Below are 26,060 nucleotides of genomic sequence, written 5' to 3'. Positions count from 1 at the left end.
GTTAACAGCCGAGCAGCCCAGGGTTTCGCCTTGAAAGAGCCACAGCATTCCTACTTCTTGTCGTGCACTGCTGAGTGCGAGCAAACTCCTCCTGAGACTGCAGGGCTCACGCCCAGCCTGGCGGCAAGCAGGTGCTTCGGAACAAAAGTGCCAAAGGGCAATGTTAACCCAGTCGGTCCGGCAAGGTGTTAATGAATTGCTGATCTCAGGAGTTGCCTCTCTCTCTCTCTCTCTCTCCGTAGACCTTCTTAGAAAGCCCTTGGTCTGCTAATTAGGGCTGCGCTCTGGAGCTGGGCTCTGTTTTTCCCCTCAGGGAGCCTGGGTAGCTCAGCTGGGAGAGCATCAGACTTTTAATCTGAGGGTCCAGGGTTCAAGCCCCTGTTCAGGCGGCGCGCGTTCCTATTTACTCAGTGCTTTCACCTTTGCACAAGAAGTGGCACTGCCAAAACGGAGGAAAGGCAGGGGGATCTGCAGAGCCACGGGGAAGCTCTTTGCATCCAACTCCTGTCTCCCACAAAAGAGGCAATCTCTCGCCTTCCTCCTAGGCAGAGCCTCAGAGAGTTACTCTCGCAGGACGCGAGCCTAACAAACTCAGGACGCCCCAAGGAAGGCATTCTGTAGCTCTGCCTTTCTGGTACCCTGAACAAGCAGGGCCCCTGCCCCATTCCGCAGCGGGCCCGCTTTTGCCCTACTCTTCCTTTTGCGACTGATTTCGTTAAAGAAGCTGTCCTTGTTGTCCTTGACATCTCCCACCAGATTAAACTCCAGAGGGGGCGGAGCCCTTCCCAGCCCCTCGGATTGCTGGTGCCTTGCTAAGGTGGCCCGCCAGCAGCTGTCGGGGTGGTTCAAGTCCCTCGTGAGGCCCAAGGCCTGTGACTGTGAGGCTACTTCCAGCTGTCCGTAGAAGGCCTCATCCACTTCTCCTTCCTCATCAGGTGGCCTGTAGCAAACACCCACAACAGTGTCACCCATGTTAGTCTGCCCTTCGATCCTTACCCGTAAGCTCTGGGTAAGGACCCATTCCAGCCGCCCTGTCACAGAAAGGACGACCCCCCTCCTCCTCCCCCCCGGCCATCCTGGTCTGTCCTTCCTCAAGAGCAGTTTAAAGCCCTCCTTACAAGGTTGGCCAGCCTGTTGGCAAAGACGCCTGTGCCTCGCTTAGCGAGGGCGGGTGCGGGGGGGGAATCCCACCTCTCCCGAGCAGATGTTGTTCTTCAAACAGGGTCCCTTGGTCACAGAAGGCAAAACCCTGTTGCCCACACCAGCTGCGCAGCCAACTGCTGACTTGCAGCATCCGTCTACTCCGCGGCACATCCTTCGCCCTCGCTGGCAGGACCAAGGAGAAAAGCGCCTGGGCCCTCGTAGTCCTGCCAGCTGTCCGCCGAGCTCTGCGGTCACCTTTGATAGGTTCCAAGTTGCCCCTGGCAGTGTGGTTGGTGCCCACATGGAGGAGCAGCTGGGGCGGGGGTGGGGCATAGTCAGAGGAGCGGACAAGCTTTGGCAGTCTCTCCGCACCATCCTAGACCTGAGCCCCTCCCCCGTCCCAGCAAGCCTCTCTGCCCAGGAGGTCAGGTCGGCAGGTGGGTGCCTCTGTCCCCCCTGCAGCAGGGAGTCCCCCACTACTAGCAGTCGCCACTCCCTCCGGCTGTTCCGGCGTGGCGCAGGGTCCCTCGGGCCAGATGCTTCATGTGAAAGCATGCCCAGCTCCAGGTGAGAAGAGACAGCACTAGCATTCTTCCTTGGAAATGTGTGAAGTTGCTCAAAGCTCATGCTGGCGACTTACTCATTAAAGCGAAGAAGCCCATCTGGAAGAGTTCCATTGGTGAAGGCTCCTATAGGCCTTGCATTGCTCAAGGCCACATGCCTGTTGTCGCCTTTTTCGCCCTCCTTTCCCTTGCTCTTGTTGTCGGCCTTTCCGACCTTGCTTTCCTGAGGTACTCGTTGGGTGCTTCTGCTGCAAGACAGCCGCCGCTTTCCTCTAGAGTGACCAATGCCTGCTGAATTTAAAGCCCCATGTCCTAGGGGAGCTCCAGAAGCTGTCAGTTGTGTGTCCGCCAGGTTGGCATTGCCTGGCAATCGATGTTTTCACTGAAGGCATGACAAGATACCAGGGTCCCAGCACTGCCGTATGAAGTTTTCTGTGCACAAAGGCTGTGCGTTGCCTGACGCCTTGCACAGGTGACGCCTGTCTCGCTGTTGCCTTGGCTGACACAAAGTTCTTGTGGCTTTTGTGGCCTCTCAGCACAAATCTTCCACTTGCTCGCCCGGAAAGTAAATTATTGGGTTATTGGGTGAGCGGGGAAGCACTGTGGGATGAGATGAGCATGGGGAAGAGGACCAGGTGGGGAGCGCTGCTGACAAGGGCTGACTGGTCAGTTGTCTGATATGAATCGTGCTTGTGTTTTGTTCCCTTCTGCGTGGGTCCTCTCTTCTCCCGACTTACGGCTTGTGTCCTTCCTTACTGATTTGTCTTGAGCCTTTGCCTGAGTGCTTCCTGCTCGTCCTGCTTCCTTCGTTAGCGGTGTCGTTTGTGCATTTGGGGCCAAAGCGCCCGCATGCGCGATGTTGGCGGGCAGCAGGGGCAGGGCCCGCAGCCCTGCCGCTACTGCTCCCTGGGGACGGGAGGGGGCCTGGGGAAATGGGAGCCCCTTGCCCTGCACCTGGCCCCAGCTGGGCCACCTGCCCTCATGCCTGGGCGACCAAATGCTGCTCATTGGCTGCTTTGGGATTTCTCTGTCTTCCTGAGCTGCTCGTTCTTCTCTGTGTATCCTCAAGAGAGTGCAATTTTTCGTTTACTTTTATTTGTCGTCCTAGTCACTCCTCCGTGTGCAACGCATTCAGAGAGATCCCCTCCAGAACGGAGAGGTGCTATTCCTGAGAGAGCTGTGTGCTGCCAAAGCCTGCACCAGCCCAGTGACCCAGCCTGCCCACTCCGAAGCAGGAGGCCCTGGGCCGGGGGAGGAGGGGGTGGGGGTGATCCCTGCCCCAGGGCAGACAGTTGATACAGAGGTGCCTGAGTCTCTGCCATGGTGCTGCCCAGGGTGGAGATGCTCAGGGCTGTGGAGAGACCTGGGAGCTACCTGTCCTGGGTGAGCTGTGTGTGAAGGAGGGCCTGCTTGTGTTGCCTGCCCCACTGAAAAGGCGCTACAGCACGCACAGATGGTGGTGCTGCAGGGCCGCAGCAGCATCACTGCAGGCACCAGGAGGGGCTCAGGAGGCACCCGGTCTCCCTGGACCTGGTATGGGAGCAGAGGAAAGCGGCAAGAGACCCCCCCACCACCCCCAGGGCTGGCATCGGGATTAGTGGTTTGTTAACAGCCGAGCAGCCCAGGGTTTCGCCTTGAAAGAGCCACAGCATTCCTACTTCTTGTCGTGCACTGCTGAGTGCGAGCAAACTCCTCCTGAGACTGCAGGGCTCACGCCCAGCCTGGCGGCAAGCAGGTGCTTCGGAACAAAAGTGCCAAAGGGCAATGTTAACCCAGTCGGTCCGGCAAGGTGTTAATGAATTGCTGATCTCAGGAGTTGCCTCTCTCTCTCTCTCTCTCTCTCTCCGTAGACCTTCTTAGAAAGCCCTTGGTCTGCTAATTAGGGCTGCGCTCTGGAGCTGGGCTCTGTTTTTCCCCTCAGGGAGCCTGGGTAGCTCAGCTGGGAGAGCATCAGACTTTTAATCTGAGGGTCCAGGGTTCAAGCCCCTGTTCAGGCGGCGCGCGTTCCTATTTACTCAGTGCTTTCACCTTTGCACAAGAAGTGGCACTGCCAAAACGGAGGAAAGGCAGGGGGATCTGCAGAGCCACGGGGAAGCTCTTTGCATCCAACTCCTGTCTCCCACAAAAGAGGCAATCTCTCGCCTTCCTCCTAGGCAGAGCCTCAGAGAGTTACTCTCGCAGGACGCGAGCCTAACAAACTCAGGACGCCCCAAGGAAGGCATTCCGTAGCTCTGCCTTTCTGGTACCCTGAACAAGCAGGGCCCCTGCCCCATTCCGCAGCGGGCCCGCTTTTGCCCTACTCTTCCTTTTGCGACTGATTTCGTTAAAGAAGCTGTCCTTGTTGTCCTTGACATCTCCCACCAGATTAAACTCCAGAGGGGGCGGAGCCCTTCCCAGCCCCTCGGATTGCTGGTGCCTTGCTAAGGTGGCCCGCCAGCAGCTGTCGGGGTGGTTCAAGTCCCTCGTGAGGCCCAAGGCCTGTGACTGTGAGGCTACTTCCAGCTGTCCGTAGAAGGCCTCATCCACTTCTCCTTCCTCATCAGGTGGCCTGTAGCAAACACCCACAACAGTGTCACCCATGTTAGTCTGCCCTTCGATCCTTACCCGTAAGCTCTGGGTAAGGACCCATTCCAGCCGCCCTGTCACAGAAAGGACGACCCCCCTCCTCCTCCCCCCCGGCCATCCTGGTCTGTCCTTCCTCAAGAGCAGTTTAAAGCCCTCCTTACAAGGTTGGCCAGCCTGTTGGCAAAGACGCCTGTGCCTCGCTTAGCGAGGGCGGGTGCGGGGGGGGAATCCCACCTCTCCCGAGCAGATGTTGTTCTTCAAACAGGGTCCCTTGGTCACAGAAGGCAAAACCCTGTTGCCCACACCAGCTGCGCAGCCAACTGCTGACTTGCAGCATCCGTCTACTCCGCGGCACATCCTTCGCCCTCGCTGGCAGGACCAAGGAGAAAAGCGCCTGGGCCCTCGTAGTCCTGCCAGCTGTCCGCCGAGCTCTGCGGTCACCTTTGATAGGTTCCAAGTTGCCCCTGGCAGTGTGGTTGGTGCCCACATGGAGGAGCAGCTGGGGCGGGGGTGGGGCATAGTCAGAGGAGCGGACAAGCTTTGGCAGTCTCTCCGCACCATCCTAGACCTGAGCCCCTCCCCCGTCCCAGCAAGCCTCTCTGCCCAGGAGGTCAGGTCGGCAGGTGGGTGCCTCTGTCCCCCCTGCAGCAGGGAGTCCCCCACTACTAGCAGTCGCCACTCCCTCCGGCTGTTCCGGCGTGGCGCAGGGTCCCTCGGGCCAGATGCTTCATGTGAAAGCATGCCCAGCTCCAGGTGAGAAGAGACAGCACTAGCATTCTTCCTTGGAAATGTGTGAAGTTGCTCAAAGCTCATGCTGGCGACTTACTCATTAAAGCGAAGAAGCCCATCTGGAAGAGTTCCATTGGCGAAGGCTCCTATAGGCCTTGCATTGCTCAAGGCCACATGCCTGTTGTCGCCTTTTTCGCCCTCCTTTCCCTTGCTCTTGTTGTCGGCCTTTCCGACCTTGCTTTCCTGAGGTACTCGTTGGGTGCTTCTGCTGCAAGACAGCCGCCGCTTTCCTCTAGAGTGACCAATGCCTGCTGAATTTAAAGCCCCATGTCCTAGGGGAGCTCCAGAAGCTGTCAGTTGTGTGTCCGCCAGGTTGGCATTGCCTGGCAATCGATGTTTTCACTGAAGGCATGACAAGATACCAGGGTCCCAGCACTGCCGTATGAAGTTTTCTGTGCACAAAGGCTGTGCGTTGCCTGACGCCTTGCACAGGTGACGCCTGTCTCGCTGTTGCCTTGGCTGACACAAAGTTCTTGTGGCTTTTGTGGCCTCTCAGCACAAATCTTCCACTTGCTCGCCCGGAAAGTAAATTATTGGGTTATTGGGTGAGCGGGGAAGCACTGTGGGATGAGATGAGCATGGGGAAGAGGACCAGGTGGGGAGCGCTGCTGACAAGGGCTGACTGGTCAGTTGTCTGATATGAATCGTGCTTGTGTTTTGTTCCCTTCTGCGTGGGTCCTCTCTTCTCCCGACTTACGGCTTGTGTCCTTCCTTACTGATTTGTCTTGAGCCTTTGCCTGAGTGCTTCCTGCTCGTCCTGCTTCCTTCGTTAGCGGTGTCGTTTGTGCATTTGGGGCCAAAGCGCCCGCATGCGCGATGTTGGCGGGCAGCAGGGGCAGGGCCCGCAGCCCTGCCGCTACTGCTCCCTGGGGACGGGAGGGGGCCTGGGGAAATGGGAGCCCCTTGCCCTGCACCTGGCCCCAGCTGGGCCACCTGCCCTCATGCCTGGGCGACCAAATGCTGCTCATTGGCTGCTTTGGGATTTCTCTGTCTTCCTGAGCTGCTCGTTCTTCTCTGTGTATCCTCAAGAGAGTGCAATTTTTCGTTTACTTTTATTTGTCGTCCTAGTCACTCCTCCGTGTGCAACGCATTCAGAGAGATCCCCTCCAGAACGGAGAGGTGCTATTCCTGAGAGAGCTGTGTGCTGCCAAAGCCTGCACCAGCCCAGTGACCCAGCCTGCCCACTCCGAAGCAGGAGGCCCTGGGCCGGGGGAGGAGGGGGTGGGGGTGATCCCTGCCCCAGGGCAGACAGTTGATACAGAGGTGCCTGAGTCTCTGCCATGGTGCTGCCCAGGGTGGAGATGCTCAGGGCTGTGGAGAGACCTGGGAGCTACCTGTCCTGGGTGAGCTGTGTGTGAAGGAGGGCCTGCTTGTGTTGCCTGCCCCACTGAAAAGGCGCTACAGCACGCACAGATGGTGGTGCTGCAGGGCCGCAGCAGCATCACTGCAGGCACCAGGAGGGGCTCAGGAGGCACCCGGTCTCCCTGGACCTGGTATGGGAGCAGAGGAAAGCGGCAAGAGACCCCCCCCACCACCCCCAGGGCTGGCATCGGGATTAGTGGTTTGTTAACAGCCGAGCAGCCCAGGGTTTCGCCTTGAAAGAGCCACAGCATTCCTACTTCTTGTCGTGCACTGCTGAGTGCGAGCAAACTCCTCCTGAGACTGCAGGGCTCACGCCCAGCCTGGCGGCAAGCAGGTGCTTCGGAACAAAAGTGCCAAAGGGCAATGTTAACCCAGTCGGTCCGGCAAGGTGTTAATGAATTGCTGATCTCAGGAGTTGCCTCTCTCTCTCTCTCTCTCTCCGTAGACCTTCTTAGAAAGCCCTTGGTCTGCTAATTAGGGCTGCGCTCTGGAGCTGGGCTCTGTTTTTCCCCTCAGGGAGCCTGGGTAGCTCAGCTGGGAGAGCATCAGACTTTTAATCTGAGGGTCCAGGGTTCAAGCCCCTGTTCAGGCGGCGCGCGTTCCTATTTACTCAGTGCTTTCACCTTTGCACAAGAAGTGGCACTGCCAAAACGGAGGAAAGGCAGGGGGATCTGCAGAGCCACGGGGAAGCTCTTTGCATCCAACTCCTGTCTCCCACAAAAGAGGCAATCTCTCGCCTTCCTCCTAGGCAGAGCCTCAGAGAGTTACTCTCGCAGGACGCGAGCCTAACAAACTCAGGACGCCCCAAGGAAGGCATTCCGTAGCTCTGCCTTTCTGGTACCCTGAACAAGCAGGGCCCCTGCCCCATTCCGCAGCGGGCCCGCTTTTGCCCTACTCTTCCTTTTGCGACTGATTTCGTTAAAGAAGCTGTCCTTGTTGTCCTTGACATCTCCCACCAGATTAAACTCCAGAGGGGGCGGAGCCCTTCCCAGCCCCTCGGATTGCTGGTGCCTTGCTAAGGTGGCCCGCCAGCAGCTGTCGGGGTGGTTCAAGTCCCTCGTGAGGCCCAAGGCCTGTGACTGTGAGGCTACTTCCAGCTGTCCGTAGAAGGCCTCATCCACTTCTCCTTCCTCATCAGGTGGCCTGTAGCAAACACCCACAACAGTGTCACCCATGTTAGTCTGCCCTTCGATCCTTACCCGTAAGCTCTGGGTAAGGACCCATTCCAGCCGCCCTGTCACAGAAAGGACGACCCCCCTCCTCCTCCCCCCCGGCCATCCTGGTCTGTCCTTCCTCAAGAGCAGTTTAAAGCCCTCCTTACAAGGTTGGCCAGCCTGTTGGCAAAGACGCCTGTGCCTCGCTTAGCGAGGGCGGGTGCGGGGGGGGAATCCCACCTCTCCCGAGCAGATGTTGTTCTTCAAACAGGGTCCCTTGGTCACAGAAGGCAAAACCCTGTTGCCCACACCAGCTGCGCAGCCAACTGCTGACTTGCAGCATCCGTCTACTCCGCGGCACATCCTTCGCCCTCGCTGGCAGGACCAAGGAGAAAAGCGCCTGGGCCCTCGTAGTCCTGCCAGCTGTCCGCCGAGCTCTGCGGTCACCTTTGATAGGTTCCAAGTTGCCCCTGGCAGTGTGGTTGGTGCCCACATGGAGGAGCAGCTGGGGCGGGGGTGGGGCATAGTCAGAGGAGCGGACAAGCTTTGGCAGTCTCTCCGCACCATCCTAGACCTGAGCCCCTCCCCCGTCCCAGCAAGCCTCTCTGCCCAGGAGGTCAGGTCGGCAGGTGGGTGCCTCTGTCCCCCCTGCAGCAGGGAGTCCCCCACTACTAGCAGTCGCCACTCCCTCCGGCTGTTCCGGCGTGGCGCAGGGTCCCTCGGGCCAGATGCTTCATGTGAAAGCATGCCCAGCTCCAGGTGAGAAGAGACAGCACTAGCATTCTTCCTTGGAAATGTGTGAAGTTGCTCAAAGCTCATGCTGGCGACTTACTCATTAAAGCGAAGAAGCCCATCTGGAAGAGTTCCATTGGCGAAGGCTCCTATAGGCCTTGCATTGCTCAAGGCCACATGCCTGTTGTCGCCTTTTTCGCCCTCCTTTCCCTTGCTCTTGTTGTCGGCCTTTCCGACCTTGCTTTCCTGAGGTACTCGTTGGGTGCTTCTGCTGCAAGACAGCCGCCGCTTTCCTCTAGAGTGACCAATGCCTGCTGAATTTAAAGCCCCATGTCCTAGGGGAGCTCCAGAAGCTGTCAGTTGTGTGTCCGCCAGGTTGGCATTGCCTGGCAATCGATGTTTTCACTGAAGGCATGACAAGATACCAGGGTCCCAGCACTGCCGTATGAAGTTTTCTGTGCACAAAGGCTGTGCGTTGCCTGACGCCTTGCACAGGTGACGCCTGTCTCGCTGTTGCCTTGGCTGACACAAAGTTCTTGTGGCTTTTGTGGCCTCTCAGCACAAATCTTCCACTTGCTCGCCCGGAAAGTAAATTATTGGGTTATTGGGTGAGCGGGGAAGCACTGTGGGATGAGATGAGCATGGGGAAGAGGACCAGGTGGGGAGCGCTGCTGACAAGGGCTGACTGGTCAGTTGTCTGATATGAATCGTGCTTGTGTTTTGTTCCCTTCTGCGTGGGTCCTCTCTTCTCCCGACTTACGGCTTGTGTCCTTCCTTACTGATTTGTCTTGAGCCTTTGCCTGAGTGCTTCCTGCTCGTCCTGCTTCCTTCGTTAGCGGTGTCGTTTGTGCATTTGGGGCCAAAGCGCCCGCATGCGCGATGTTGGCGGGCAGCAGGGGCAGGGCCCGCAGCCCTGCCGCTACTGCTCCCTGGGGACGGGAGGGGGCCTGGGGAAATGGGAGCCCCTTGCCCTGCACCTGGCCCCAGCTGGGCCACCTGCCCTCATGCCTGGGCGACCAAATGCTGCTCATTGGCTGCTTTGGGATTTCTCTGTCTTCCTGAGCTGCTCGTTCTTCTCTGTGTATCCTCAAGAGAGTGCAATTTTTCGTTTACTTTTATTTGTCGTCCTAGTCACTCCTCCGTGTGCAACGCATTCAGAGAGATCCCCTCCAGAACGGAGAGGTGCTATTCCTGAGAGAGCTGTGTGCTGCCAAAGCCTGCACCAGCCCAGTGACCCAGCCTGCCCACTCCGAAGCAGGAGGCCCTGGGCCGGGGGAGGAGGGGGTGGGGGTGATCCCTGCCCCAGGGCAGACAGTTGATACAGAGGTGCCTGAGTCTCTGCCATGGTGCTGCCCAGGGTGGAGATGCTCAGGGCTGTGGAGAGACCTGGGAGCTACCTGTCCTGGGTGAGCTGTGTGTGAAGGAGGGCCTGCTTGTGTTGCCTGCCCCACTGAAAAGGCGCTACAGCACGCACAGATGGTGGTGCTGCAGGGCCGCAGCAGCATCACTGCAGGCACCAGGAGGGGCTCAGGAGGCACCCGGTCTCCCTGGACCTGGTATGGGAGCAGAGGAAAGCGGCAAGAGACCCCCCCCACCACCCCCAGGGCTGGCATCGGGATTAGTGGTTTGTTAACAGCCGAGCAGCCCAGGGTTTCGCCTTGAAAGAGCCACAGCATTCCTACTTCTTGTCGTGCACTGCTGAGTGCGAGCAAACTCCTCCTGAGACTGCAGGGCTCACGCCCAGCCTGGCGGCAAGCAGGTGCTTCGGAACAAAAGTGCCAAAGGGCAATGTTAACCCAGTCGGTCCGGCAAGGTGTTAATGAATTGCTGATCTCAGGAGTTGCCTCTCTCTCTCTCTCTCTCTCCGTAGACCTTCTTAGAAAGCCCTTGGTCTGCTAATTAGGGCTGCGCTCTGGAGCTGGGCTCTGTTTTTCCCCTCAGGGAGCCTGGGTAGCTCAGCTGGGAGAGCATCAGACTTTTAATCTGAGGGTCCAGGGTTCAAGCCCCTGTTCAGGCGGCGCGCGTTCCTATTTACTCAGTGCTTTCACCTTTGCACAAGAAGTGGCACTGCCAAAACGGAGGAAAGGCAGGGGGATCTGCAGAGCCACGGGGAAGCTCTTTGCATCCAACTCCTGTCTCCCACAAAAGAGGCAATCTCTCGCCTTCCTCCTAGGCAGAGCCTCAGAGAGTTACTCTCGCAGGACGCGAGCCTAACAAACTCAGGACGCCCCAAGGAAGGCATTCCGTAGCTCTGCCTTTCTGGTACCCTGAACAAGCAGGGCCCCTGCCCCATTCCGCAGCGGGCCCGCTTTTGCCCTACTCTTCCTTTTGCGACTGATTTCGTTAAAGAAGCTGTCCTTGTTGTCCTTGACATCTCCCACCAGATTAAACTCCAGAGGGGGCGGAGCCCTTCCCAGCCCCTCGGATTGCTGGTGCCTTGCTAAGGTGGCCCGCCAGCAGCTGTCGGGGTGGTTCAAGTCCCTCGTGAGGCCCAAGGCCTGTGACTGTGAGGCTACTTCCAGCTGTCCGTAGAAGGCCTCATCCACTTCTCCTTCCTCATCAGGTGGCCTGTAGCAAACACCCACAACAGTGTCACCCATGTTAGTCTGCCCTTCGATCCTTACCCGTAAGCTCTGGGTAAGGACCCATTCCAGCCGCCCTGTCACAGAAAGGACGACCCCCCTCCTCCTCCCCCCCGGCCATCCTGGTCTGTCCTTCCTCAAGAGCAGTTTAAAGCCCTCCTTACAAGGTTGGCCAGCCTGTTGGCAAAGACGCCTGTGCCTCGCTTAGCGAGGGCGGGTGCGGGGGGGGAATCCCACCTCTCCCGAGCAGATGTTGTTCTTCAAACAGGGTCCCTTGGTCACAGAAGGCAAAACCCTGTTGCCCACACCAGCTGCGCAGCCAACTGCTGACTTGCAGCATCCGTCTACTCCGCGGCACATCCTTCGCCCTCGCTGGCAGGACCAAGGAGAAAAGCGCCTGGGCCCTCGTAGTCCTGCCAGCTGTCCGCCGAGCTCTGCGGTCACCTTTGATAGGTTCCAAGTTGCCCCTGGCAGTGTGGTTGGTGCCCACATGGAGGAGCAGCTGGGGCGGGGGTGGGGCATAGTCAGAGGAGCGGACAAGCTTTGGCAGTCTCTCCGCACCATCCTAGACCTGAGCCCCTCCCCCGTCCCAGCAAGCCTCTCTGCCCAGGAGGTCAGGTCGGCAGGTGGGTGCCTCTGTCCCCCCTGCAGCAGGGAGTCCCCCACTACTAGCAGTCGCCACTCCCTCCGGCTGTTCCGGCGTGGCGCAGGGTCCCTCGGGCCAGATGCTTCATGTGAAAGCATGCCCAGCTCCAGGTGAGAAGAGACAGCACTAGCATTCTTCCTTGGAAATGTGTGAAGTTGCTCAAAGCTCATGCTGGCGACTTACTCATTAAAGCGAAGAAGCCCATCTGGAAGAGTTCCATTGGCGAAGGCTCCTATAGGCCTTGCATTGCTCAAGGCCACATGCCTGTTGTCGCCTTTTTCGCCCTCCTTTCCCTTGCTCTTGTTGTCGGCCTTTCCGACCTTGCTTTCCTGAGGTACTCGTTGGGTGCTTCTGCTGCAAGACAGCCGCCGCTTTCCTCTAGAGTGACCAATGCCTGCTGAATTTAAAGCCCCATGTCCTAGGGGAGCTCCAGAAGCTGTCAGTTGTGTGTCCGCCAGGTTGGCATTGCCTGGCAATCGATGTTTTCACTGAAGGCATGACAAGATACCAGGGTCCCAGCACTGCCGTATGAAGTTTTCTGTGCACAAAGGCTGTGCGTTGCCTGACGCCTTGCACAGGTGACGCCTGTCTCGCTGTTGCCTTGGCTGACACAAAGTTCTTGTGGCTTTTGTGGCCTCTCAGCACAAATCTTCCACTTGCTCGCCCGGAAAGTAAATTATTGGGTTATTGGGTGAGCGGGGAAGCACTGTGGGATGAGATGAGCATGGGGAAGAGGACCAGGTGGGGAGCGCTGCTGACAAGGGCTGACTGGTCAGTTGTCTGATATGAATCGTGCTTGTGTTTTGTTCCCTTCTGCGTGGGTCCTCTCTTCTCCCGACTTACGGCTTGTGTCCTTCCTTACTGATTTGTCTTGAGCCTTTGCCTGAGTGCTTCCTGCTCGTCCTGCTTCCTTCGTTAGCGGTGTCGTTTGTGCATTTGGGGCCAAAGCGCCCGCATGCGCGATGTTGGCGGGCAGCAGGGGCAGGGCCCGCAGCCCTGCCGCTACTGCTCCCTGGGGACGGGAGGGGGCCTGGGGAAATGGGAGCCCCTTGCCCTGCACCTGGCCCCAGCTGGGCCACCTGCCCTCATGCCTGGGCGACCAAATGCTGCTCATTGGCTGCTTTGGGATTTCTCTGTCTTCCTGAGCTGCTCGTTCTTCTCTGTGTATCCTCAAGAGAGTGCAATTTTTCGTTTACTTTTATTTGTCGTCCTAGTCACTCCTCCGTGTGCAACGCATTCAGAGAGATCCCCTCCAGAACGGAGAGGTGCTATTCCTGAGAGAGCTGTGTGCTGCCAAAGCCTGCACCAGCCCAGTGACCCAGCCTGCCCACTCCGAAGCAGGAGGCCCTGGGCCGGGGGAGGAGGGGGTGGGGGTGATCCCTGCCCCAGGGCAGACAGTTGATACAGAGGTGCCTGAGTCTCTGCCATGGTGCTGCCCAGGGTGGAGATGCTCAGGGCTGTGGAGAGACCTGGGAGCTACCTGTCCTGGGTGAGCTGTGTGTGAAGGAGGGCCTGCTTGTGTTGCCTGCCCCACTGAAAAGGCGCTACAGCACGCACAGATGGTGGTGCTGCAGGGCCGCAGCAGCATCACTGCAGGCACCAGGAGGGGCTCAGGAGGCACCCGGTCTCCCTGGACCTGGTATGGGAGCAGAGGAAAGCGGCAAGAGACCCCCCCCACCACCCCCAGGGCTGGCATCGGGATTAGTGGTTTGTTAACAGCCGAGCAGCCCAGGGTTTCGCCTTGAAAGAGCCACAGCATTCCTACTTCTTGTCGTGCACTGCTGAGTGCGAGCAAACTCCTCCTGAGACTGCAGGGCTCACGCCCAGCCTGGCGGCAAGCAGGTGCTTCGGAACAAAAGTGCCAAAGGGCAATGTTAACCCAGTCGGTCCGGCAAGGTGTTAATGAATTGCTGATCTCAGGAGTTGCCTCTCTCTCTCTCTCTCTCTCCGTAGACCTTCTTAGAAAGCCCTTGGTCTGCTAATTAGGGCTGCGCTCTGGAGCTGGGCTCTGTTTTTCCCCTCAGGGAGCCTGGGTAGCTCAGCTGGGAGAGCATCAGACTTTTAATCTGAGGGTCCAGGGTTCAAGCCCCTGTTCAGGCGGCGCGCGTTCCTATTTACTCAGTGCTTTCACCTTTGCACAAGAAGTGGCACTGCCAAAACGGAGGAAAGGCAGGGGGATCTGCAGAGCCACGGGGAAGCTCTTTGCATCCAACTCCTGTCTCCCACAAAAGAGGCAATCTCTCGCCTTCCTCCTAGGCAGAGCCTCAGAGAGTTACTCTCGCAGGACGCGAGCCTAACAAACTCAGGACGCCCCAAGGAAGGCATTCCGTAGCTCTGCCTTTCTGGTACCCTGAACAAGCAGGGCCCCTGCCCCATTCCGCAGCGGGCCCGCTTTTGCCCTACTCTTCCTTTTGCGACTGATTTCGTTAAAGAAGCTGTCCTTGTTGTCCTTGACATCTCCCACCAGATTAAACTCCAGAGGGGGCGGAGCCCTTCCCAGCCCCTCGGATTGCTGGTGCCTTGCTAAGGTGGCCCGCCAGCAGCTGTCGGGGTGGTTCAAGTCCCTCGTGAGGCCCAAGGCCTGTGACTGTGAGGCTACTTCCAGCTGTCCGTAGAAGGCCTCATCCACTTCTCCTTCCTCATCAGGTGGCCTGTAGCAAACACCCACAACAGTGTCACCCATGTTAGTCTGCCCTTCGATCCTTACCCGTAAGCTCTGGGTAAGGACCCATTCCAGCCGCCCTGTCACAGAAAGGACGACCCCCCTCCTCCTCCCCCCCGGCCATCCTGGTCTGTCCTTCCTCAAGAGCAGTTTAAAGCCCTCCTTACAAGGTTGGCCAGCCTGTTGGCAAAGACGCCTGTGCCTCGCTTAGCGAGGGCGGGTGCGGGGGGGGAATCCCACCTCTCCCGAGCAGATGTTGTTCTTCAAACAGGGTCCCTTGGTCACAGAAGGCAAAACCCTGTTGCCCACACCAGCTGCGCAGCCAACTGCTGACTTGCAGCATCCGTCTACTCCGCGGCACATCCTTCGCCCTCGCTGGCAGGACCAAGGAGAAAAGCGCCTGGGCCCTCGTAGTCCTGCCAGCTGTCCGCCGAGCTCTGCGGTCACCTTTGATAGGTTCCAAGTTGCCCCTGGCAGTGTGGTTGGTGCCCACATGGAGGAGCAGCTGGGGCGGGGGTGGGGCATAGTCAGAGGAGCGGACAAGCTTTGGCAGTCTCTCCGCACCATCCTAGACCTGAGCCCCTCCCCCGTCCCAGCAAGCCTCTCTGCCCAGGAGGTCAGGTCGGCAGGTGGGTGCCTCTGTCCCCCCTGCAGCAGGGAGTCCCCCACTACTAGCAGTCGCCACTCCCTCCGGCTGTTCCGGCGTGGCGCAGGGTCCCTCGGGCCAGATGCTTCATGTGAAAGCATGCCCAGCTCCAGGTGAGAAGAGACAGCACTAGCATTCTTCCTTGGAAATGTGTGAAGTTGCTCAAAGCTCATGCTGGCGACTTACTCATTAAAGCGAAGAAGCCCATCTGGAAGAGTTCCATTGGCGAAGGCTCCTATAGGCCTTGCATTGCTCAAGGCCACATGCCTGTTGTCGCCTTTTTCGCCCTCCTTTCCCTTGCTCTTGTTGTCGGCCTTTCCGACCTTGCTTTCCTGAGGTACTCGTTGGGTGCTTCTGCTGCAAGACAGCCGCCGCTTTCCTCTAGAGTGACCAATGCCTGCTGAATTTAAAGCCCCATGTCCTAGGGGAGCTCCAGAAGCTGTCAGTTGTGTGTCCGCCAGGTTGGCATTGCCTGGCAATCGATGTTTTCACTGAAGGCATGACAAGATACCAGGGTCCCAGCACTGCCGTATGAAGTTTTCTGTGCACAAAGGCTGTGCGTTGCCTGACGCCTTGCACAGGTGACGCCTGTCTCGCTGTTGCCTTGGCTGACACAAAGTTCTTGTGGCTTTTGTGGCCTCTCAGCACAAATCTTCCACTTGCTCGCCCGGAAAGTAAATTATTGGGTTATTGGGTGAGCGGGGAAGCACTGTGGGATGAGATGAGCATGGGGAAGAGGACCAGGTGGGGAGCGCTGCTGACAAGGGCTGACTGGTCAGTTGTCTGATATGAATCGTGCTTGTGTTTTGTTCCCTTCTGCGTGGGTCCTCTCTTCTCCCGACTTACGGCTTGTGTCCTTCCTTACTGATTTGTCTTGAGCCTTTGCCTGAGTGCTTCCTGCTCGTCCTGCTTCCTTCGTTAGCGGTGTCGTTTGTGCATTTGGGGCCAAAGCGCCCGCATGCGCGATGTTGGCGGGCAGCAGGGGCAGGGCCCGCAGCCCTGCCGCTACTGCTCCCTGGGGACGGGAGGGGGCCTGGGGAAATGGGAGCCCCTTGCCCTGCACCTGGCCCCAGCTGGGCCACCTGCCCTCATGCCTGGGCGACCAAATGCTGCTCATTGGCTGCTTTGGGATTTCTCTGTCTTCCTGAGCTGCTCGTTCTTCTCTGTGTATCCTCAAGAGAGTGCAATTTTTCGTTTACTTTTATTTGTCGTCCTAGTCACTCCTCCGTGTGCAACGCATTCAGAGAGATCCCCTCCAGAACGGAGAGGTGCTATTCCTGAGAGAGCTGTGTGCTGCCAAAGCCTGCACCAGCCCAGTGACCCAGCCTGCCCACTCCGAAGCAGGAGGCCCTGGGCCGGGGGAGGAGGGGGTGGGGGTGATCCCTGCCCCAGGGCAGACAGTTGATACAGAGGTGCCTGAGTCTCTGCCATGGTGCTGCCCAGGGTGGAGATGCTCAGGGCTGTGGAGAGACCTGGGAGCTACCTGTCCTGGGTGAGCTGTGTGTGAAGGAGGGCCTGCTTGTGTTGCCTGCCCCACTGAAAAGGCGCTACAGCACGCACAGATGGTGGTGCTGCAGGGCCGCAGCAGCATCACTGCAGGCACCAGGAGGGGCTCAGGAGGCACCCGGTCTCCCTGGACCTGGTATGGGAGCAGAGGAAAGCGGCAAGAGACCCCCCCACCACCCCCAGGGCTGGCATCGGGATTAGTGGTTTGTTAACAGCCGAGCAGCCCAGGGTTTCGCCTTGAAAGAGCCACAGCATTCCTACTTCTTGTCGTGCACTGCTGAGTGCGAGCAAACTCCTCCTGAGACTGCAGGGCTCACGCCCAGCCTGGCGGCAAGCAGGTGCTTCGGAACAAAAGTGCCAAAGGGCAATGTTAACCCAGTCGGTCCGGCAAGGTGTTAATGAATTGCTGATCTCAGGAGTTGCCTCTCTCTCTCTCTCTCTCTCTCCGTAGACCTTCTTAGAAAGCCCTTGGTCTGCTAATTAGGGCTGCGCTCTGGAGCTGGGCTCTGTTTTTCCCCTCAGGGAGCCTGGGTAGCTCAGCTGGGAGAGCATCAGACTTTTAATCTGAGGGTCCAGGGTTCAAGCCCCTGTTCAGGCGGCGCGCGTTCCTATTTACTCAGTGCTTTCACCTTTGCACAAGAAGTGGCACTGCCAAAACGGAGGAAAGGCAGGGGGATCTGCAGAGCCACGGGGAAGCTCTTTGCATCCAACTCCTGTCTCCCACAAAAGAGGCAATCTCTCGCCTTCCTCCTAGGCAGAGCCTCAGAGAGTTACTCTCGCAGGACGCGAGCCTAACAAACTCAGGACGCCCCAAGGAAGGCATTCCGTAGCTCTGCCTTTCTGGTACCCTGAACAAGCAGGGCCCCTGCCCCATTCCGCAGCGGGCCCGCTTTTGCCCTACTCTTCCTTTTGCGACTGATTTCGTTAAAGAAGCTGTCCTTGTTGTCCTTGACATCTCCCACCAGATTAAACTCCAGAGGGGGCGGAGCCCTTCCCAGCCCCTCGGATTGCTGGTGCCTTGCTAAGGTGGCCCGCCAGCAGCTGTCGGGGTGGTTCAAGTCCCTCGTGAGGCCCAAGGCCTGTGACTGTGAGGCTACTTCCAGCTGTCCGTAGAAGGCCTCATCCACTTCTCCTTCCTCATCAGGTGGCCTGTAGCAAACACCCACAACAGTGTCACCCATGTTAGTCTGCCCTTCGATCCTTACCCGTAAGCTCTGGGTAAGGACCCATTCCAGCCGCCCTGTCACAGAAAGGACGACCCCCCTCCTCCTCCCCCCCGGCCATCCTGGTCTGTCCTTCCTCAAGAGCAGTTTAAAGCCCTCCTTACAAGGTTGGCCAGCCTGTTGGCAAAGACGCCTGTGCCTCGCTTAGCGAGGGCGGGTGCGGGGGGGGAATCCCACCTCTCCCGAGCAGATGTTGTTCTTCAAACAGGGTCCCTTGGTCACAGAAGGCAAAACCCTGTTGCCCACACCAGCTGCGCAGCCAACTGCTGACTTGCAGCATCCGTCTACTCCGCGGCACATCCTTCGCCCTCGCTGGCAGGACCAAGGAGAAAAGCGCCTGGGCCCTCGTAGTCCTGCCAGCTGTCCGCCGAGCTCTGCGGTCACCTTTGATAGGTTCCAAGTTGCCCCTGGCAGTGTGGTTGGTGCCCACATGGAGGAGCAGCTGGGGCGGGGGTGGGGCATAGTCAGAGGAGCGGACAAGCTTTGGCAGTCTCTCCGCACCATCCTAGACCTGAGCCCCTCCCCCGTCCCAGCAAGCCTCTCTGCCCAGGAGGTCAGGTCGGCAGGTGGGTGCCTCTGTCCCCCCTGCAGCAGGGAGTCCCCCACTACTAGCAGTCGCCACTCCCTCCGGCTGTTCCGGCGTGGCGCAGGGTCCCTCGGGCCAGATGCTTCATGTGAAAGCATGCCCAGCTCCAGGTGAGAAGAGACAGCACTAGCATTCTTCCTTGGAAATGTGTGAAGTTGCTCAAAGCTCATGCTGGCGACTTACTCATTAAAGCGAAGAAGCCCATCTGGAAGAGTTCCATTGGCGAAGGCTCCTATAGGCCTTGCATTGCTCAAGGCCACATGCCTGTTGTCGCCTTTTTCGCCCTCCTTTCCCTTGCTCTTGTTGTCGGCCTTTCCGACCTTGCTTTCCTGAGGTACTCGTTGGGTGCTTCTGCTGCAAGACAGCCGCCGCTTTCCTCTAGAGTGACCAATGCCTGTTGAATTTAAAGCCCCATGTCCTAGGGGAGCTCCAGAAGCTGTCAGTTGTGTGTCCGCCAGTGGAGGACAGGTTACTTGTGTGAGTATGTTTCTGAGCCTTTCTTCCTGGGGTGCATACAGAAGGGGCCCTTCTTCCTGGGGTGCATACTGTCTCAGCAGAGGGAAAAGCCAAGTCCTGCAGCTGGCCCCATGCCAAGGGAGCTGGAGGATGCGACCTGTGAGCAGCAAGGAGTGGGCAGATGTGCTGGAGCCCCAGCAGGACCCACCAAAGCAGCTGTGGCCAGCACAGCCTGAATTTCAGAGGCCTCCACCTGCAGCCCTGCATTGGGCAGCAGGTCGAAGGATGGGAAAGGCAGTCGTCGGCAGCAAAGCCAAACTTGTCCTCCCTGACAGTCAAGAGACTTCTGAGGAGACGTCTCTGCCCGTGCCTTTTCTCCGGCCTACTGACCAAGCCTGGGGCTACTGCCCCAGCAGGGCCTCCCCCAAGCCTGGCTCCTCGCCCAGCTGCCAGGGCCTTGCGCAGCCGCCCGCGCACCTGCAAGCTGCCCTCCTCTCGTCATCCAAGGGAAGCCCAAGGCTCCCCTGGCTTTGGCTCCCACAGTCTGCTTTGCCTGCCCTCTGGCTCAGCCCACACTGGCTCAGCCCACGCCGCCTCCTGAGAGACAGCAAGGCCACAGGCACATAGAGGAGCGCCTCGCCAAAGCCTGGCCTTAGCCAGAAAGCTCTCGGGAAGCTCCTGGCAGCAACGGTCAAAGAGAGCAGAGGCCCGCAGCTCCCAACCCCCAAACCAGACCCCCAACAGAAAGGCTAAGCAGGAACGAGGCCATTATCAGAGCACAGGACAATCCACACAGCCCCTCGCAGAGCGTCCTTTTCTTTAGCGGCTGACTTTATTGCCCGGCTGCATGCCCTTGGATGAGCCTGGGGGAGGCTCGAGAGCACGGGGTGGTCTCCAAGTCTCCCCTTGCTGGCACAGCGTGGTGCCCTGTCACTGGGAAGGCAGCGTCCCTCTCAGGGTAGGCAGTGCAGCAGGGCTGTAGCATGCAAGCAGCTCCTGCACAGCCAGCCCCGAGGTGTTCCCATCGACTCCCCCTGCCAGGGGCTGGGTGTCAGTGCCATGGCCAGCGGTCCTCAGGGCCGGCTGTAGGGATTTAGGGGCCGGTGCAGGAACCTGGAGTGGCCTGCTCTCCTGTCTCGCCGGGATAGCACTGAGCTGCTGCCCCCAGCATCCGGGGAGCCCTGGGAGGATGCCAACGCTGCCTGGCTGGTGCCAGGGCAGACCAGCTCCGACTGCGCGCTGGATGCTGTAAGGGGAGGCAGAAAGGTCAGCAGATCCACCCCACCCCTCTTGGTGTCAGAGCAGTGCCCCCCCCAACTCTCACCGGGGCGCAGAGGCTGTGCCACCCCCACCCTGACCACCCCCTGCCAGGGCCTGCCTGGCATCCGCCTCTAGCCCTGGCACCCAGGGCCTCGGCCTCTTACCAGTGCTGCGGCCAGCACAGCCGTCACACTCCCACAGGCCCGTGGTATGCCCCATGGCAGAGCATCGGCGGTGGGTCCCGCTGGCAGCGCACGAGGAGCACAGCAGCAGTTGCCATGGGCTGGGGAAGCAAACAGGCTGCTGCCCATGGAAACTATGGAAGCCCCAGCAGGGAGCGATGCCCGGAAGGCAACCAAGGACAGCGTGGCTGGAGAGAGGCAGCGCCCACAGAGCTTCCTGGCCTGGCCTCACCTGGCTGTCAAGTGGCCTGGCTGCCCAAGTTCTTGCTGAGCTCAAAGAGCCTGGGCAGAGCCCAGCAGCATCCTCCACACCTTGGGGGAGCCCTTGGTGCCAACAGTGTTAACAGGAGCGTCCCTCCTCTGGAAGCTCAGCATCCCCATGGGCGAGGTCTGTCCTGCTCCCTCACCCCCCAGCCCTTGGAGGCGGTCCCTCCACCTTTCTGCAAGCCCTTCAGACATCTGGCCACACTGCTCTGAGGAGGCTGCGAAACTGCTCCTGCACAGACTTACCCCTCCTCTTCTGCCTGCTCCCTGCCTCCCCGGTAAAGGCACTGGCTGGCATCGCAGCGGCTATACGTTTCGTATAGCTCTTCAAAGGTCTCCTCCTCCTCCTCCTGCTCCCAAGCCAGCCTTCTGCAGCAGAAGGAAGGAAAGGACATGAGCCTGCCCACCCCCAGCACCCCTGGTCAGGTCCAGGATGTTCCTGGTCTTCTGAACCTCCTCCTTTTCATCACCTCAGTGAAGCAGGGGACAAGACTAACGCACTAGGTCTTCGTTCTGTGCCCACTCCACGCCTAACGTTGTCTGGCTGCAAAATGGGAACCTGATCTCTGCCCTCTGCTCTCAACTGCCTGAGCAGCTTGCCTGAGAAGAGCTTTGCGGGCGAGAAGCTGACCCCAGTTGCCTTCTTGCAAGTCCCACTCCTGGGGCTGGGGCTGGGGCTGGGGCTGGGGCTGGGGCACCCTTGCAGGCAGGCCTGAATCCGCCTCTCCTGCAGGCAGCTGCTCTTGCTGGAAACACAGCCTGCCTGCAGGACTGTGGGCTGGCCTGGCACAGCTCCCTGGGCATTCCTCTCTCTCCCAGGCATGGCGGAAGGGAGAAAGGGACCTACCTGATGGGGATTCGGATGCCCAAGCGCAACAGCTCTGTTAGGAAACGGTCCCCGTCTTTGCACTGAGGGCACCTGAAGTTGCTGAAGCCAGCCCGGAGAGCCTGTCCCTGCAGAGGAGACACAACCAGCCTGAACAGGACACTGCTGCTGGGCACCTCCCGTCCCTAAGCCTAAGGGAGGAGATAATACCCTGGTGGGCCCTGCAATCTGGGCTGGAGTGAATGAGAAGGGAAGGCAGAAGGCCTACTGTGGAGGATTTGGCACAGCTGGGCAACAAGGGAGTAAGAGGCCCTGGGATTCCCTTCAGCTCTGGGCCACAGGCCCCAGGCACAGGAGCAGAGGAGCAGGCAGGCTGCTGGGCCCCGAGCCCCTCAGAGGACTGAGAACATCCAGGGAGGTCTGCTGAGGGGAACCTCTGCAGAAGGCCATGAGGCTGGGGGGATGAGGGGGAGAGGGGCTCCACCCTCCTCATGCCCCCAGAGTGGGCCCTGCACATATGTTCCCATGCCAAGAAAGGTGGGAGGAGAGCGCCCAGGCTGCCTTCCTTTGGCCTCTGGGTGGACATGCCTCAGGAGAAGCTTTGCATGATCACGAGCCGTCTCCACAGTCACAGCAACATCACCTTTGGGTGCCTTCAGCTGTGTCTTGCGCAGAGCAGACAGCCCGGAGAGGCGGGTGAGGGAAGGCTCTCCTACCTGGATGCAGCCACGGTGGAACCAGGCGTGCTTGCAGACGGGGCACACCATGGTGCTGTAGGAGGTCCTGTCCTCCACGGGCTCCATGCAGATGATGCACGTGGTGTCCCCATCCTGGTGCGTCTCCACTCTCTGCTCTGGGCGATGCTCCCAGCAAAACGACCTGGGTGAAGGCGGAAGAGGTGAGCGTGGAGGAACTGCGAGAGTCCTTCCGTGTCTCTGGATGAGGCTCACCTTGGCTGTAAAGTCCCTTTTCCCCTCCGCAGGGCACTGAGCAAAAGTCCCTTTTCCCGTCCCTTTCCTCCCAGCATGCTCCCCACCCAAAAGGGCTCGGCGTGTGCTGGCTGAGGCCTGGGCTCCACCCTGCCTTGAGAGGCCCTGGGGCACTCATGCCAAGCTGGGGGCTTTGCCTGCAGGGTGGAGGCCCTGACAGAGCCCGGTCTTTGCCAGCTGTCAGCCCTTAGGCATTCAGGGCAAGCTGAATTTGTCAGCCTGAATCCCCCCAGGGGGCTGAGACCAAGACAGAGCCCACCGGTTCTGACAGGGCTTGGCCAGTGCTGGCAGCAGGACGGGAATTTAGGCACGGCAGGCTCCAGCCCGAGCAACGGCAGCCCTTACCTGTGGCCCTCTTCCTTCTACAGACACAGCAGGACTGCAAAGAGCACAGCAGCCCCCCCCACTGTTGGAAGGGCCCTTTGGGGCCTTGGAGAGGAAGGGGGCATTGTTGGGTTGTGTGACACAACAGGCACCCAGGGCTGTGATGGGCATGAGGTAGCAGAGCTCCTCCAACCTCGGAGGCTCCCGCTCTCTCCCTGCCCTTGCCTTCCCCTTGCCTCCCTGGCCTCCTGGAGCACAGTGACCTCTGGGCAACCCCTGCCCTCCCCACACAGCCCTCCCTCCCTACACTTCCTTCCCCACACTACAAGCCTCCCTTGCTGAGGACAAGATGGGCCCTGCAATGGGGCGCCTCAGGACTTCCTGCATCCCATTGCCTCTCTCACAGCTCCACACAAAAGCCATCCCCCACCCCCCACCCCCCACAACGCCTTTGCCTGGCCTCTGGTTTCTGGGAGCTGCTGGGATACTTTGTTCTCACCATCCTCCCTGGACTTGCGGGCCTTCCGCTTCATGGCGGAATCCACAGTGCCGATCGGTCCCGAGAGCTCTGAAAAGTCCCTGCCTCAGCTGGGCTGGGCTTTCCCCTCCAGAGGCTGCTCTGCCGACCCTGGGGGACAAGCAGCACAAGAGTGTGACTCCAGCACCACCCCAGGAGCTCAGAGGCATGGGGACCTGCTCCCTCCCTCAGCAGCACCCACCAAGCCTCTCCGATCTCCTGACCCTGGCCTCTCCCCTTTTCTTGAGTAATAAGGACACTGACAGCAGCAGTGGGAGTCCCACACCAGTATGCCTCCCCTCAGCCCTGGACGTGCCATCCCTCGCGTCTGGCCATTCTGGAGCTTCATGCAGTCTTTAGTCCTCTGCGAGCAGGGCCAGGAACAAGCCCAAGAGTGGCAGCCATCTGTCCCCCAGAGCCCGCCCAGAGGGGAGGCCCAGGCATTTCTGACCAGGGGGCTGGTAAGGTAAAGGACTCCAGAGCCCAGCACACAGCTTTGGCCGAGTCAAGGTACTTCAGTCCAATTGTTCCTTGCCTCCCCTGGAGAGCCCTCTCCTCTGACCGAGGAGCTCCCAAAATCACCTGGGGCTGCGTTGCTGGACGAGGTTGTTCCCTGGCAGTGGCAGTGCTTGGCCAGCGCTGGGGACCCCTGGCCGTGCTGGCCTGTGCACCCAGGAGCAGCCTGGCTGTGCCAACCCCTGGCTGATAGGCCCTGCTGCTCCCCTGTGAAAGGATGCAGTGCCCCGCAGCTCTGCTCTGTGAGTGCCCAGTGCTGCCCGGAGCTGATTTTCCACCTTGGGCTATTGGGATCCACGTCTTCCCCGTCACGCCGCCCCAAAAGGCCCAGCGCTCCAGCAAAACAAACGCACGCACGGGAGATTGTGGTCGCCTCCCACAATGCAGCCAGGGTTGGGCCTCAGGCAGTGAGCCTTGGGCTCAATCCCTCCCCACAGAGGCCCCCCTCATCACTAGGGGATGTGCTGGCCACAGCAGGACCCCTCCGTTCCTCTGCCAGTGACCAACACAGACCGGGGAGGTCCCTGGGTCGCAACAACCAGCGCTGCAGCTGAACAGTTATGGCATGACCTTTGGAGACAGCTGCCCTGGCAGCAGGGACTGACAGGCAACCCTGACTCAGAGCTGTCCTCTTCCTGCTCCTCCAAAGCTCACACGCTGCTAAAGGCAGGGTTTCCGCCCCACCAAGGAAAGAGTCACACCAGTTTGGGGCCTTGGTTTAATTCAAGAGAACAAAACTCGGAGCGTGCTGGCACAGCTGGCAGTCACTGGTACCACTCTTCTGGCGTAGTTCGTACTGGTCCTAGTACTGGGGCTTCCCCCGAGTCCTAAGGAGTGAATAGGGAGGGTTCAGTGTGACGCACAGGGAGAAGGCACAGAAAAAGCGCGTGGTGACCTGGACAAGCATGTGCTGGAGTTTCAGTGCCCTCTGTGAGGCGATACCAACCCTCGTGTGCAAAGCCTATTACTGAGTCAGGCAGGCATGACATGTTGGACTGACCAGGTACTGACCCTCAGGGCAAAGTGCCTCAGTCTTGAGACTCTGGGAGGGAAGGATAGACTCTCTGGTTTGAAAAGGGAGAGCCAAACATCTTCTGCTACCCTGGACTTTCATGTCCCTTCTTTCCATCTCATTCTCTGTGCCCAGCAAACACTCTCTGAATATAGGGGTGTCGGATCCACAGCCCTAGGGCTTGTTCGTGGTGAAGCGTGGCTACAGCAGCAATGACAACTTGTCTTTCTCTCTCTCTGGCTGAGACCCTGCCCCAGCCCTGCGTGCATGCTCCCGTTTGTGCCCACAGCCTCTGCAATTCAGGATGAGTTGCAGGCATTTGCTTGGGGCCTCAGAGAGGCCCCTGGCATCGCGGTCGAACCCAGGTCAATTCCATGCTGCAAGAAGCCAGGGGACGCTGTATCCAGCCCCAGGGCTCTGGGATTTGGATCCCTGACACCTCTGTGGGCCACACCACTTGACAGGCCCTGGCCTTTCCTGTGCCTGGCACGCACTTACTTGGCCTTTGGTCTTCCGCCTCCGCCTTTTTCTCTGTTACAGAACTGAAGAGTGAAGTCGTCGTCTTCTCCTCTGCTCATTTCTTCTAGCAGAGGAGGGGTTCCCTGCTTGCCAGCTGTGCTTCCTGGCAGCCCCTCATTGGTCAGGCATCCTCAGTTGGGAACCAGAGGAAGTCGGCGTCAATATCTGGGAGCATTCCAGGACTCGGCTCAAGCTGAAGCACCAAGAGGACAAAACATTTTGCCTTGCCTCTAGCCTCACTCCAACACACTGGAAATTCAGTGCTAGACAAGCCAGGAACTACAGGACCCGTGCAGCCCCACAGACCGTTTTGCTGCCCTGGCCTCCGACACCCCAGTGACAGCAGCTCCCCTGGGGCAGAAACGCTGCAGCACTAACTGGAGAACCAGGAGAACTGCTTCAACATGCCGCAGGGCTACGTCTGTGTCTGAGCAAGGCTTTGCAGCAGTTGCCCTCCAGCACTTCCCACTCAGTCTGAGATCACTCCAGGCCTCACAAACAAGGGGAAGGAACAGCCCTTCGCGGAGCAGGAGCTCTGCTGTGCCACCTTGCCGGGGGCTCAGCAGGCCAGACCGAGCAACCCAAAGCACCCTTTCTGCCCTCAGGCTTCACCCTCAGCATCAGTGCTCACTGCCACTCTCGCTGCTCTTCCAGCAGTGGTTATCCTAGAAATGTGTACTTAATCACACAGGGTCTTTTCTTGACCCAGGGACCCCGTTCCGCATGTTTCTTGGCCTGTTCCCCACACTGCTAGAAAGCAGCGCCACAGCTTTGACAAAGAAGTTGCCAGCATGGGAAGTACGTTTTCCTTTCCTAGAAGAGTTCTTACTTCATCCACTCTGATCCATTTAACGTTCTTCTTTCTTTCCAGTTCAAGAGCCGCCACATCAATGACAGAATCTCCCAGGCATCTTGCCTCATTTCCCAACTGTTAAGCAAGGGAAGCAAAGAGAATGCATTTAGTTGGAGAGGCCACCAGAGGCAGTACCACTAAGCAGCCTGGAAGGCATCTGCTGACTCCACAGCCATCGTCAGG

The 26,060-nt window shown here is 59.0% G+C and overlaps 1 protein-coding gene and 6 non-coding genes across 8 annotated transcripts; 6 read left to right on the top strand and 1 right to left on the bottom strand.

Annotated features, from left to right (window-relative positions):
• The first annotated feature begins 316 nt into the window (after window positions 1–316).
• On the top strand, window positions 317–389 carry TRNAK-UUU (transfer RNA lysine (anticodon UUU)). The gene has a single exon. It is a non-coding gene; the product is annotated as a tRNA-Lys (tRNA).
• A 3,241-nt stretch (window positions 390–3,630) lies between these two features.
• Window positions 3,631–3,703, top strand: TRNAK-UUU (transfer RNA lysine (anticodon UUU)). The gene has a single exon. It is a non-coding gene; the product is annotated as a tRNA-Lys (tRNA).
• A 3,238-nt stretch (window positions 3,704–6,941) lies between these two features.
• On the top strand, window positions 6,942–7,014 carry TRNAK-UUU (transfer RNA lysine (anticodon UUU)). The gene has a single exon. It is a non-coding gene; the product is annotated as a tRNA-Lys (tRNA).
• Window positions 7,015–10,252: 3,238 nt separating this feature from the next.
• Window positions 10,253–10,325, top strand: TRNAK-UUU (transfer RNA lysine (anticodon UUU)). The gene has a single exon. It is a non-coding gene; the product is annotated as a tRNA-Lys (tRNA).
• Window positions 10,326–13,563: 3,238 nt separating this feature from the next.
• On the top strand, window positions 13,564–13,636 carry TRNAK-UUU (transfer RNA lysine (anticodon UUU)). The gene has a single exon. It is a non-coding gene; the product is annotated as a tRNA-Lys (tRNA).
• A 3,239-nt stretch (window positions 13,637–16,875) lies between these two features.
• TRNAK-UUU (transfer RNA lysine (anticodon UUU)) lies at window positions 16,876–16,948 on the top strand. Its single transcript has one exon. It is a non-coding gene; the product is annotated as a tRNA-Lys (tRNA).
• Window positions 16,949–19,440: 2,492 nt separating this feature from the next.
• Window positions 19,441–22,062, bottom strand: LOC138067903 (PHD finger protein 7-like). Of its 2 annotated transcripts, XM_068951240.1 has the most exons (5): window positions 21,864–22,062; window positions 21,169–21,275; window positions 20,568–20,690; window positions 20,040–20,158; window positions 19,441–19,861 (listed from the first exon to the last, which is right to left on the bottom strand). In XM_068951240.1, exons 1-5 carry the CDS (start codon window positions 21,948–21,950, stop codon window positions 19,689–19,691), a joined length of 609 nt encoding a protein of 202 aa, XP_068807341.1. In that variant the 5' UTR covers window positions 21,951–22,062; the 3' UTR covers window positions 19,441–19,688. The 2 variants fall into 2 exon arrangements, with proteins under 2 accessions (XP_068807341.1, XP_068807340.1); XM_068951239.1 differs by lacking the exon at window positions 20,040–20,158.
• Between the last annotated feature and the right edge of the window lie 3,998 nt (window positions 22,063–26,060).

This window comes from Struthio camelus, chromosome 7 (assembly GCF_040807025.1).
Source record: "Struthio camelus isolate bStrCam1 chromosome 7, bStrCam1.hap1, whole genome shotgun sequence".
Lineage (NCBI taxonomy): Eukaryota > Metazoa > Chordata > Aves > Struthioniformes > Struthionidae > Struthio > Struthio camelus.
Note: the sequence above shows the minus strand (reverse complement) of the source record. Positions and strands in the feature narration are given on the sequence as shown.